Consider the following 14,690-nt stretch of genomic DNA (forward strand, 5'->3'; position numbering starts at 1 on the left):
GAAAGATGCACACAGACTAAGGACACCAGAGCTAGCTGACTTCTTAAACTCCCTTCCAAGGTCTTGTAATATTTGTCCACAACTCAGAGCACCAAAGGCAGTGTCAGGTCACTCTGTACTGTGCAAAGAAATCCACAACAGGTTGGTTTCACTGTTATAGTCTTATGAATGCCGTTCTCCATTCTGGTAGCCTGTTAGGTGATGGCTGCAAAGGCAGGAACATTAGAGCTATATGAATTTTACTTGGAATGGATTGAGGAAGAGAGATGAGGGAATCTAGTATAAATCATAAAAACCTTTCTCTGGACTTATCAAAATACAAACACACTGCTTGATATCACTATTAATACCACCTGTTTCCAGTGAGTAAATTAAACAGAAACTAGAACAAAAATCTCTAAGTTAAAGAGAAATAAAGAACACTAAAAAGCTATAATTTCTTTGACAATTTTTAGAAAATGACAAATCACAGGTATATAATTTTAACACTATTCAGTAAACATATAGGTCTATTTATCTGTCCCTAAAGGCATTTATATTTGTAGGAATATAAATGAAATAGTAATTTACATAACTTGATTTTCTTTTATTTACATTTTATATTTATTTACCACTTACTTATTATAACTATTTTCCTTAGAGAAATATAATTTAATAAGTAAAATAATGAGTTAGAAAAAGGTCATGCTGGGGAGATGGCTCAGTGGTTAGGCACACTTGCTATACAAGCATGACACCGTGAGCTCAAATTTCCAGCACCCACATTAAAAGCTGGGCACGGCTGTATGTACCTGTGACACACTAGCATCAGGAGTACAGACAAGCAGCTGGCCAGCCCAGTTTAAGCTCCTCTCTTAAAGGAGTCAGTCAGAGAGAGAGAGAGAAATAGAGGACAACATTCACATGCTCCTCTGACCACACACACACACACACTCTCTCTCTCTCTCTCTCTCTCTCTCTCTCTCTCTCTCTCTCTCTCTCTCTCTCTGTCTCTCTCTCTCTCACACACACACACACACACACACACCCCAAAATAACAACAACAACAACAAATCCCAAATCACTTAAGGTTCAAATTCTGGCTTGACAAATGACAAGATTTAAGTCCCCAGCCAAGTTAATTTCTATGCACTGAATTTCCCTTCATATTTGTAAAAAACCTTCAAGGCTTCCTTCCTTCCATTGAAAGTTACTGTCTGTTGCCTGAACAAGTTACACTTCCAACTCAGGCAACTATTTTAGATTTTCTTCTGCTACATAAAATGGAATAGAATTCTGATGTCACAGCTACGCCAACTGAGCCACCATCACTGGTTCTTACATTACCCTCACCACACTCTGGCCTGCACCACAGCGAGGGTACAAAGTGTCCGATCTCACTGCAGTCATAGTTGCACAGTACACAAGTTTCCTGTTTGGCTTTCTAATTCCAAACACACAACTCCTACAAAGCACAGGCAGTTGCATCTCTTGCTCTGTCTCACTGTGCTACTCCCAGAAAGGGTCATGCAGCTTATTGTTTCATGTAATTATTTTCTACAGTGACTTGGAAAGAACAATGATATGAGAATATAAACCAAAATTGCTTTAGGTTCTCATTGAAAAATTTTAAAGTCAAAATTTAGTTTTTGAAATATTTCATAAGAGGATGTTTATTAGTAGTTAAAATAACTTCCAAATGATGAAAACTTTTATTTTAGGCATATAAAAAGAATTGCATACCTCTGAGTTATGAAACCCAGGTGTACTCAATGGCTTTCTTTCTTCCATTACTACTGCAGCAGAGTTGAGAGCCCAATCTTTTATCAGACCTTTATGCTTTTCATTGATAATAGGCCTATTATAATCCTGATTGTCATCTACTCCAAATACCTAGAAGGAAAAATTTGTTTTATAATGAAAATAAGTGTGGGCACAAGATTAAAATGTGAGTATCAGCAACAGCATCAAAAGCAAGTAAAATATCCTAAATTAACCTCACCTAGAAATTTCAGAAACAAAGGAACTTATTTAATGACAGGGGACTCCCCAGCTGGACTGGACAGAAAGCCAGCAGCTGCAGATGTGACTATCCTTTTTAATACTCAGGAAATATTCTGGTTGATAAAATGAAGTATTCAGAATACTACATTATATTTGTTTAAATGACTTAATGATGCTAGACCTTAAAATAATAGGAAGTGTCAGGAAAATACTTAAGCATGTTTTCAGCTTTTTTTCTTCTTTCTATTTTGGAGAAGCACATTAGAAAAGTAGAAACATATGCTTCTTATTTGCTTTTTTACTAAAAAGGGTTTCATGTACACATATAACTTACATTCATACATATAATTTCCTAAGTTGCCAAATAAGATTTTATTGTATGATTTTCACAGAGTACAGCAATTTGTCTGGAACGCAGGTTGTTGACCTACTCACACAGACTAACTTTATCAATAAGTAAGTGACTATCAATGGTCAACACTTTGAAAAGTTCAACACAGAAACCAATATCCATGTGAATGTACTTTCCCAATAGGCAGGACCCCAGTGTTAGTATTTTTTTTTTTTGGGCACATTATGGGACCTGGATATTACATCTTGCAAAAAGCTATAATGAATAACATTTAACATTTCATTTTACTATTCAGTTTGAAATTGGTTCAAGTTAATGGTTAAATGTCCCCTAAACTTGTTCATTATACTTACAGTATGAGGCATTGCTTATTACAATTAAGAAAATACATCCCTGAACTAGCAATCTGTAGAAATGATCTTTGGAACCTTTGCCTCCTACAGGGGAATACCACTTTCAGTGGTATTTTCACATTGAAGCATGACTTTCTCATCTACGAATGGGTAGTATTTATAGCTACATTGAGACATATGTAGCCCACAGGCTGTAGGTTGGACATGCTTTCTATACCAATACATAGAAAAAGAAACTGATGGTCATAAAGTAATCTGATGAAATCTGAGATGTATAATAAGTAAAGACCACATTTCTAAATTCAGTGAAATGTGGAAATTTTACCACTAGATGGCTTTATTGCTTAATTTAACGACAGGTTTTTTTTTCAAGAATTTAGTTAAAATTACTAATGCTCTCAGAACAAATTGCATGTTATGAACTTTAAGTTACATGAGACTTTTAACAGCACATGGAAACCAGGATATAAATGGAAATAAATAAAAATCGCTTCTTTGCTTCACCTTGCTAAACATCAAATGAATTAAAGAATTACAGCAGGGAAGCAAAGAGAATATAGCTGTGTCTTGTGACTTTACCCTGATTTATAAGTAATATTAGAGCTGTTGAAGAAGCTCGTGTATGTCTTTTACAAAATGGTTCACTCCAAATTTACTGGTTCATTTTGTTATTTTTATATTACTAGAAAAAATACAATTCAAATTTAGAAGTTAAAAAAAAATAACCATAAATAATCCCTTACCATATCTAATCACCATGGCATGCCAATTTATAGTTTCTGATTTGGTGATATTTAATTGCATCAAACATAAGTTTGACTTCTTAAAATACAATCACTAGTGGTTTCAAACAAGGAATATGGTAAATCTCTTCAAAACCCTTCCAATAAAAATGACATGGATATTGGCTTGTGAATAGACTAGTATTTTGAAAAAGTAACAATTTATACCCAGAATTGTACTCTGACGGCAGCTGAAGGCAACAGCTAGTATTCCTAAGGATTTTCTATGAATTTCCTTGGCAGAGACACACCTGCTCATATATCTGTTAAGAGAACTGCCAGTTATTTCTTCCTCTTACAGGTGGCAGGGCAAGAAGAACTCCAGTGTGGCAAAAAAAGCTTTCAGATTTCACATTCATGATTTAGTTTAATTAGTTTATTAATTATTTTTGAGAGTCTCATACTGTGATCCAGGGCGACCTAAAACTCACCACATTCCTCCTGCCTCAGTTTCTCAAGTGCTGTAATTACAGGCATGAATAAGCCACTATAGTCAGCTTTTAAAACATACTGAAAAAATTAAGACAGCAAGGGACAGTCCAGCTTAACCTGGTATGCATTCATTTCTCTGTGTAGGTACAGATATTTGCTTGTATCTTACATGTGGAAACAAAGTATACAGTCACACTGTGTATGAGGCATGCACGTTTTCCTGCATTTCTAAAGTATACACACTCTGACGTCTGATCTAATAATGTCTAGAACTTGAGAGTGCCTCCAACACCAAGTGAAAAATTGCAGCATTTTCCATCTTTCATTCTAGAGTCTGTCACTAGGTGACTTTATCCATATCATTAGAAGGTGACTTACCTGTCATCATGAATAGCTCAAGGTACTTCATGTAGAGTTTGTTAGCCTTAAGCTATTTTCTCCCTGCCCTACTCTGACCTGGTGTCAATCACAATTCCAAAGTCGTTCATAACAAAATGTGGCTCTCTCATCTAGCCAGGACTCCGTTAGGGTGGTCATCTCCAGGGGAAAAGGACATACACCTTTCTAATTGGTATCTTTCTTTCCTAGAGTCTTACAGAAGCTTGACAGACACAAAAGGAGCTCCTTAGGGCCTAACAGATTACTGGTTCATGTGATCTGAGAGGAGCGCCATTCACATGCTACTACTGCTGCTGTGCCCTTGATCCGGGCAGGTACCATCTCTACCTGGGATACCTGTGCTCCCTCCCAGACTCTAGTGTTGGGTAAAGGACAGCACCTTTTGCCCCACTCTGCTGCTTGCATTCTGCACTACTGCATGTTTCTTTGAGCACATTCTGAATCTTTACCCCAGAATAGGCACATATATTCATTGTAGAATTTCTCACCTATAGCTCACTGGATACTCTAAACAATGTAAGCAACTGGCTATTGAGGCATGGTACTTACTAATTTTGTAATTAGGCTAGGCACTACAGGACATTTAAAAATCTGCACGACTTAGTCCTCTACTACCAAGGTCTAACACACACACACACACACACACACACACACACACACACACACACACACACACCAAACCAACCAACCCAAGAATCTAAGAGAATCACACAGAGACAGTCTATTATTAAACTCAACTTCCTGTGAATACCAGACTATACATTTAGATTCCAATCTCAACTTTAGATTGACAAAAACCAAAAAACAAACCCTCCAGATATTAACAGATTGATATATACAACACAAAGTCATTTTCCTCCTATTACCAGGTTATTATTGTCATTATTTAAAAGTCCAAACTATGGGGCTGGAGAGATAGCTTAGAGGTTAAGAGCACTGACTGGTCTTCCAAATGTCCTGAGTTCAATTCCCAGCAAACACAAGGTGGCTCACAACCATCTATAATACGATTTAATGCCCTCTTCTGGCCTGCAGGTGTACATGCAGAGCACTATATACATAAATAAATAAATAAATAAATAAATACTGTTTTTAAAAGTCCATACTATACTGCCCAAAGTTTCACATCTTTCAACTCAAAATGGTAATAGTAGAGCTGGGGCCTAGTGGCACTCCATTATAAGGAGCAGAGTCAAGTTTCATGGATGTTTATATTTTACCTATTAAACAGGTGCACAGGTCAAAATTAATAGTAATATCAGACACAGGAGATTAGCTCATTGTAGCAAGAAGCAGAGCCCAGTGTGAAAAAAAGGAGGAGGAGGGAAAAGCTATGTCATGATTATAACAATACACATGTAGAGAAAATGAGAATTTCACAGCAATAGTACCTAATTTATTATATCAAAAATATTTTGGACTGTGGTTATAGCTTAGTGGCAGAGTGCATATTAAATATGAGTTAGGCCCAGTACTGAAAAAGGTCCTAATCAGTTGAAATCCAGAATTCATCTTTTCATGGAACTGTGAAAGCTAACATCAATCTTTTGTAGGCTTACATTAATTAAAGAATGGTGAAGCACTTACATTTTTTTTTCTAACAAGGTTATCAAAGTAAAAACATAAGTTTCAGGCCAGAACATTCCTTTCCCCAAGGAGCAAGGTCCTGTCAGGTAAGATGAGTGGGGTCTCTCTTTATAAGTTAAATCACTAGTACAGGATCCTGCATTTTATAAAAAAACATTTAAGAAACAACTATTAAGAACTATGCTGAACTCCAGGCACATAGTGTCAAATAAGTCAAGATGATTTAATAAAAGAGTTTTGTTTTTTAAATTTATACTATCTTTTTAAAAAGATAAATACCTTAAAATTCAATGGAATAAACATATTTTAATTGTTTAAAACTGCGATTCTGATGTTTGTAATTAATTTTTCAAATCTAAAATGTATACAAAATTGTTACAAGAGGTTAGGAGAGATCATTTGCCATTTATTGTACATATATACATAAGATACATTCTTTTAAAAGTGTTTTATTTTATGAATTTTGGTGTTTTGCCTGCATATATGTTTGTATGAGAGTGTTGGGTCCCCTGGAACTGGTGGTAGAGACTGTTGGGAGCTGCCATGTGGAAGCTGGGAACTGAACTGGGTCCTCTGAAAGAACAGCCAGGGTTCTGAACTGCTGAGGCAACTCTCCAGCCCCAACACAAAGACATTCTCGTTCATAGTGTCGTTTACTGTAAGTGGACTCAAACTTAACATCTGTCAATGAATGGACAAAGGTTCTATCATGGAATGATTTATGTCAGTGATTGAAAAAAGAATGAAGTATCAATGCATGTAAAAATAGCCAATCATTAAAGGCCACATATAGAATGATTCTGTTTATATGAAACATCTACACTAAGTAAATGCAGAGATATAGAAAGCAGGTAGCTAGTTCTTCGTTGTCTGACAGTGGGAAAAAAACTACTAAGTGTAATTTTTTTTTAGAGTGATGCACACATTCTGGAATTAGTTGCCTTCATCACACAGAAGCATAAATGTACCCACAGCTTTCAAGCTGCACACTGATGTTCTACTTCTGAAATCTGACTTTCATTTAATATCTTTTTGCCACAGCTTACCAAGTACTAAAATTATAGGTGCAAATTAACTCAACTGTGCATTCTCAATGGATAAAATATCCAATTTTATGTTATATGAGGTTTACTTTGATTTAAAAATAAGGTGCCACTTTATCTTTTTCTTGGTGCTTCTTTCAGAATAAAAATTTAAATTTGTTGTTTTCTTTCTTAACTTATAGCCTTAATTCTCCCTCATTCTATAGAAATTTTACAATCCTCTGGCTTCCTATCACTTCCCACAGCTTTCTCTATTGACTCCATTACTTACCACATTTTATTATTTATTTGATAAATTTGAATTATTGATATACTTAATCTTACTTGTATAGTTAAAATCTTCTAATTTCTCTACTTTTTATTGTCCCACTTCATAAAACCTGGTGCTTATCAATGACCATGTTATCTTATCTTTGTGCCAAAAAGACTTTAAGCTGGAGTGTTAGCTATTGGTAGAACTCAAAGGCCCTCTCATCTTGCACTGCAGAAGTACTTTTACTGAAAAGAGATTCCCTTTTCTTTTGACCCTATCTTTACTTACCTACAGCTTACAATACTATTAACAAAACTACACTTTTAACATAGACAAGTTATTTTGAGATAAAAATATAAGCTAGTTTTAGTGCATAAAAATACAGAAAAATTGGGGGAACATGTTGTGTTTAAGCAATATATAAAGTCACTGGAAAACATTTACTAATATATCAAAGATCATATATGAATACATTAAATAATAAAGTATATCAAGCTTTCTCATTCATGCTTTCAAAAAAATAGTTATAGTCTATTACAGAACAAGAAAGATCATTCTAGAGATGGCAGCCAGAATTAAATCAGACAGAGGTCAGAAAACGAAACAAACCAAACAAACAACAACAACAACAACAACAACAACAACAACAAAAAACAAAGAAACCAACCAACCAACCAACCAATCAACCAAAAACGTGATACTCTGACAGAACACAGAATCCTGGTGGCTCCTCTAGGGGACTCAGATGAAGCCTTTTAAAAGTAAATGACAGGGATGGAGTTTCTTAGTAAAATAAAAATGAGGTTTGGATGAGCTGGTGGGATGGCTAAGTAGGTAAAGGCACTTGCTGTCATGCCAGACAACATTAGTTCAATCCCTTGAACTCGTAAGGTAAGAACTGAATCCCCCAACTTATCTGTCCTCTGAACTCTACATGTGTGCTCACACATACATGCACACACAGGGTTATGAAAATGGATGATAGTCATGGTTGGGCAACATTATAAATTTATTTAAAAATACTTCATTATATATTTTAAAAGGGTAAAATGGTAAACTTTATATCTATATTTACTACAATAAAATATTTAAAAGTAAGTGTGGTGAATCATGAAGAAATAGACACAGTAAGAACACAAGTGCTTATTAGACTGAAGAACAATAAGAAAAACACTTCAAGCAGAAAAAAAAATCAAGACTCCATATAACAACAAACAAAAGGAAACAAGATAGTCTATTAAGAGTCAGACTTCTAACAGACAAGTGAGAGTTCTCTCAGGCAGCTTTGAGTATTAGCGTAGGATAGTTTCGTATAATGGAAATGGTTAAAAAGGTTTGAGAATTAGAAAAAAGTAAATACTTCTGTTTTTTCTGTAAACAAACAAACGGTGAGGGTGAGAAGCATTACCATCAAAATTCACACTGCAGACTCTATGAAGGTCCTCTGATGACATCTGAGGCTCTGTGAACTAGTCCTTTGGTTTCTATACACATCTAGATTTGAGTGAACTCAGTCTCTTCATCTACTTGGCTCTGTCAATGCAAATTCTCTCTGGTGTGTTTGCGTGTATGAATAAGTGTTCGTTTAGGCATGTATATGTGTGCATTCAGGTGCACATGCATGTGCAGTGCACATATGTGTGGAAGCCAGAGGTTGATGTTGGATGTCTTCCTTGATTGCCTTCCACCTGGAGCTTATTGATTAGCCTAGCTGAATGGCCAATGAGCTCCAAGATGGGACCTTTTTCTGCCCCCTTGGCACAACCCCAGTTCTGTGGTTACAGATGTGCTGCCAGTCCTGCCTTTACGTGACTGCTGAAGATCCAAACTCAAGGCCTCATGCTTGTCCAAAAAGTACTTTACTGACAGTGACCTTTCCAGTTCTACAACAGTTTCTGATTTTGGTTTATATTATTTTCTCCTGGCTCTGATTTAGATTCTATCTTGCTGTCACCTTCAGGATTCAAACTGTCACGCTAGGATCCATGATCTCACTACTGGCTTTCTGACTCACTGCTCTGTCCACTGTTATGTGCAGTTTCTAGCCCTGTTAATTACAGTCTCCTGGTTCTGGGTTCTTTCCTGCTACTTGGTACAGAACTAGAACTAAGTAGAGCATTTGCTAACAATGGGAATCTATTAGAAGGTATGCATGTTAACAACAATGGGCAAAAATGAGGAATCAGGACAGGAAAAATATCTGTCTGGTAGAGGAGATGTATGGGATGAAATTTAGGAGGAGACATATTCCTTTCGAAAACTGTCTAAAGTGATCTATATATTTCTTGTTCCTTTAATGTCTATTTTCCTATTCTTATAGCAAGGTTTTAAAAACCAGCTAGGAAGGCTAGGTAGCAGTTTACTCAATAAGATGGTGTAGTGGGAACACAAAACAGCTGCCTGGCTGGTTCTTTGGATAGTTAACTATATTGAAATTGAGATAGGGAGGGACTGGGGAGACAATTATTACAATAGAAGATGATTACTTTGATACAAGAAATAAATAGCAAATTTCTCTACAAGCTTAGATGTTAAATTTACCAGATATGTGCTAAGATGACAAAAGGTGAACTTGGAGACAGTTATAAAATATGGCTAACTATTGAAGTCACAGAATAAACCACAAACAAAATTGTAGTAATCACAAAATGTAAGCAGTGGAGAAAATAGTATCACAATATTTTTTAACTGAACAAAGAAAAGCAAGCTAATGCCATTTTGACCTGGCCATCTTATTTTAACTTTACAAAACTAAGTAAAGATGTAAACACATGTGCTGCTGATTCATAGATTGGGTGTGCAGTGTATTCTGAGGAAAGCAAAAGGGACTTTGGCTTATCGCCCTTATCATCAGTATACCCTGTGATATATTACTTACACATTTGCACATTGCTTTAGTTGATTTTTAAATGATTTTTAAGAATAAAAAATTTTTAAATTAAAAAAATATTTTAATGATTTTTAAAAAAGAAAACCTGTGGGTTTTCTTTATGCCTCTGAATGTTTCATGCTCTTTTGTCCTCCAATGCTGGTGTTGCTAGGGCTTTTTTATTTTGTCTCCTTTTATTCTACATGCTCTCTAGCTATGTTAACACTCAGCCCTCTGGTCTGTGATAACCAGATCTCATTTTAAGATCCAGGCTTATATAACCAGGTAATTCATGAATATATCAGCTGCTTCCCCAGTTTTTGGCCTTTCCAGCTTCAAGCCATACTTCATCATACTTCTGACAGTGATTTGACGGTGTCATGGACCGGGAAGATGGCTTAGAGGGTATGTATGGGCACTTAATGCCAGATCTGGTCACCAGAGTACATCTCTGGGACCCACAGAGCAGGAGAACTGACTCTTTCCAGTTGTTCTCTGAAAGCATGAAATACACACTTTTACTCCACCCTCCCAAATAAATAAACATGAAAAAAAGTTTTCAATGATTTCCCACTGCCTTCAGTACTAAAAAAAAAAAAAAGAAAGAAAGAAAGAAAGAAAGAAAGAAAGAAAGAAGTACTAAATGGACTTAATTCAATACAAGAGACTTAATTCTCTCTCCCAAAGTAACTGTGGTCCTCTGAAGAGGCTGCACTTTCTCCTTTATTGACAATGCCTCAATCTGGCTACTCTTGACCTTCATTTTCTGAGTAAGAAATATTCAGAATGTATGTATTTTAAAAATACATTTTTAAAACTTTTATTGCTTCACAGAGTGAATTATATATGTTGAAAACTAATTCAGGTGGCAGTTAAGTCTGGTATTCTTTGAGAATACTGAGGACAGTTCCTATAGCACGGAGTTTATAACCTTCCTCCCTTAGGTGAGTAAGATAAAAAACACAAAACTAGTAAAGCAATGACTATTCTTTGTTTTGTTTTGTTTTTTTTTGAGACAGGTTTCTCTGTGTAGTCTTGGATGTCCTGGACTTGTTTTGTAGATCAGGTTGGCCTAAAATTCACAGTGATATCCTGCCTCTGCCTCCAGAGTGCTGGGATTAAAGGCGTGCACCACCACGCCCGGCTGTAACGATTATTCTTAAGATTAAAATGCAACACAATGACAGTGTCCATGGAGCCTTTCTCAACAGTTTGAGTAATTTAAATTAGACGGCTCATTCTCTGAAGAAGAGATGTTTAACCTGAGAAATCCCTTTGGAAAATACTGTAACATTTCCTTCAACACGTTACTTTTCTTAAAATGTTTAGCACTCTACTTTAGATTTACTTGTATTTATATCCCACTAAACACTGCTTGAGACAGAGAATACAGTCTTTTCAATTTGAATACTCCTTTCCTCAAAGTCTGGCACACTCTCAGTGAATTAACTACTCCTTATATGGTGGAATATGAAAGGAAAGAGACTATTTGAAAGTTTTGCCGACCAAATCAAATCCAGCTGGACAACAGCTGCTCCATCTTCTACTGCACAGACTGCGCATGTCTGCCCATGCCCCTGGTCCTCCTCGGGAGCTGCTTAGGCCTGAGTCTGGCTACTCTGGCCTTCATTTCCTCTGCAGCACAGGCTACTTCATTTTCCTCAGGCATCTGGGTCCATGGCGCTGGCCTGACTCTGGCGTCCAGCTTTGGCCATGCTTACTGTACTCTCAATTCTCTGGCTGTGACAGACACACAATGACGGAGTGACTTGTTTTCTTTGAGGCAGATTTGGTTTTTGTTTTGCTATCTAGTCACATAATACCTTTCTTTAAATGGATCTTGCCCTAAAATTTTGGGTTTCTCCATTCTGAAGGTGATGATGCATTATTTTTGTCAAATATTGGGCTCCTTGAGAATGAAAAAGATTCATATGATAATTTTAGACAACAATTAATAGCTCAATTCTGTGAGCTCGTCACTGCCTATCACTTTCCTAAGGAGGACCATTTACAGTGGTGCCTTCTTGTACACTGGCCCAGGCCAGGCTGGTCCCTTCTACTGTAATTTCTACTTTGGTTGCACATTTAACCCTTTTAGTGCTGCAAGAAGCTTCCAAGACTTGTCAATACTTTAGGTAGAGAGTTGTATGTAGAAAAAAATAATATAAAAAATAATAATTAGAGATCATAATCACATGGCTCTCATGATAGACATCATGATAAGCTTACTATGAGGTTTTTAATTCCTATTAAATCTAAAAAAAAAAATTCATTTCAGAAATAAAAGACACTTAAACTTAAAAAGAGGTTGATTTACCACCAAAAGCATAGTACAAAAGCATAGTACAGATAGAAGTTATACACTTAATTCCAGATCCCTGCATAATCCATGCTCTTAAAGTCTGTAGTACATATAATCATAAAATGATATTTAAATGGGTACTATGGAGTAAAATATCTATGGCTTTTTCAAACCCATACTTCTTTTTTAACAATGGTAAAAGTACTGTTTACATACAACACTTATTTCCAAGACTACTGGGTCTTTAAAGTCTGGCGCTATGCCACTCTAACGGTAGAATTAGACTCAATATATTTATGTTTACAAATTATACATGTACATCAGTGAATGCACCACAAACACTACTGATGACATACTATAACAATACAAGAATTAAAAGTGAGCATAGTTCTACTATTTTTTTCCTGCATCCCAGAGGGTTAAATCTTGCCCATTCTCTGACAGGGCATACTTGAAACTCATCACCCAAACGAGCATATTCCAAATGTTAATGTGCATATAAACCACATTGGCTATCTTGCTTTTAATCACAGATTTGGAATCAATATGTCTGCACTGGCCTCCTAAGCTATATCAATGTTGCTCATTCATGAACGCATTCTGAGTAAATAAGAGATCACAACAAACTGGGAGAAAGTACTTTTAAAATCTTACAACAATCATCATGTAAATAAACCAGTACAGTTAAAGAAATATCTGAAATAAAGACAATCACTAGGACTGGGTATAAGCCTGACTGAAATGAATAAAATATATAAAAACCGATTTTGTTCTGGTTCTGATCAAAGACAGCAGTGAAGAGAAACAGAGAATAAGGACAAAGTTAATCACATCATATGCTTTTCATCTGCCTCCAGAATGAAATTAGTAGATAGAAAACCTGTTAACATTTATATTCATGTTAACACTTACAGAAATCTATTTCTTTGTTAAGTTTTGATATAAATAAATATAAAATGACATTATTTTTAAAGACAATGAAATTTATATACCTTAAAAAGGCCCAGGAAGTTTAAGTGTAGAAGACCTTACATATAAAACTCAGAAAAATTCAAAATGTAAGCAAAATGAAAGCAGTTAACATTTTGCTCTTACTGGTAAGTTTTCTAGGCCTCTAATAAAACCCTAAAGTCCCAACACCACCAACTGCATAAGAACATTTTACACCAACTCTCTAATAAGGTCCAACAGTCAAAAGCCCCACAAAACTAACATCGTACTCAAATTTCATTATTTACCTTGTCAATCATTTTTCTTGCTTCCACCTCCTCACTGTTGGGATTCTCTAACTCAATGGTATAAGTACCCTTGTCACTTTGGTCATCATCATTATCCTTTTCTGAAGTAGCAGAAGTAGCTTGATTTTTTAACATTTTATCCATCTCCTGGCTTGGTCTGTGCCCAAGACTCCCTGAACTTCTTAATAATGCAGTTTGTAGGAAGGGTATTGACACCGATGGCTCCTCTGATTTCTGTTTTAACAATTTCCCATGTGGAACACCATGCCCCCCTCTGTGGTGCGTAGAGCTAGTCTGTAAAGACAAAGAAACCACTTTGGCATCTGCTGGTGGAGATTTTGCTTTTTCAAGTTTTGTATGTGGTGCTGAGAAAGGAGTTTCCTGACATAAGAGTTTTGAACTTTGAGTAAAAGAATATGACCTTCTCTTTCTGGAATGATCTTCGTCAAAGAATGCAATCATAAAAGCAGTTTGACTTACAGCAGCCTGGTCTTGATGCTTTTCAGTAGATTGGGCCTTCTTTTTCTGTTCTGAGTGATGGCGTCGTAAATGTTCCTCCAGAGTTGCACGCTTGCTACAGCGCCTGTGCGCGCCAGCGTTCTCTGAATCACTCTGTGTGCCATCATCATGTTTGTTTCCTGAACACAAGAAAGGGGTGATGTAGTGGAGAAGAAAGGACTCCATGGAGACAGCTAGGCGCACATGCCAAAGTGCTCCTTGTTTCTATGCCTTTCCCCCTTCCTAACACAAAGTCATATGTTCTTCAGCGTAATGGGCTCTGCACACTGCCCTCAAATGCAATGGTTAAAATTACATTTAGTCAACCAATAACGAAGTCTTTTATAAACAACTAAATGGATTACTTTCTTTTTTAAATCCTTGCTTTATAAGATTGATCAATGCCTCACCTGTCATAGTTTGTACTTCTAACACCAATATACATTAGCTCTGCCTCAATTGTAAACCTTTGTTAACAAACAATTAAACAAAACTAACTCCAAAATTAAGAGTAAACAAGGTTTTAACCCTATACAAAGAACTATAGGCAACCAAGGAATGCTGGGAATGGGAGAAATAGTCTTCCTCAGGGAAGAACA

At 36.1% G+C, this 14,690-nt stretch overlaps 1 protein-coding gene across 12 annotated transcripts in view; it reads right to left on the bottom strand.

Annotated features, from left to right (window-relative positions):
• Positions 1–14,690, bottom strand: part of Cep170 (centrosomal protein 170) — a 93,513-nt gene that overhangs the window by 29,722 nt on the left and 49,101 nt on the right. For 6 of the 12 annotated variants that reach the window (XM_051147951.1, XM_051147950.1, XM_051147954.1 and 3 more), the window contains exons 9-11: positions 14,074–14,231; positions 13,594–13,887; positions 1,723–1,872 (exon numbers count right to left, since the gene is read on the bottom strand). In XM_051147951.1, the coding sequence (XP_051003908.1) occupies positions 1,723–1,872; positions 13,594–13,887; positions 14,074–14,231 (602 nt within the window). The remainder of the gene's footprint in view (positions 1–1,722; positions 1,873–13,593; positions 13,888–14,073; positions 14,232–14,690) is intronic. The other 6 variants (XM_051147958.1, XM_051147957.1, XM_051147956.1 and 3 more) reach the window with 3 other exon arrangements.

The sequence above is a fragment of the Acomys russatus genome, chromosome 6 (assembly GCF_903995435.1).
Source record: "Acomys russatus chromosome 6, mAcoRus1.1, whole genome shotgun sequence".
In the NCBI taxonomy this organism is placed as follows: Eukaryota; Metazoa; Chordata; class Mammalia; order Rodentia; family Muridae; genus Acomys; species Acomys russatus.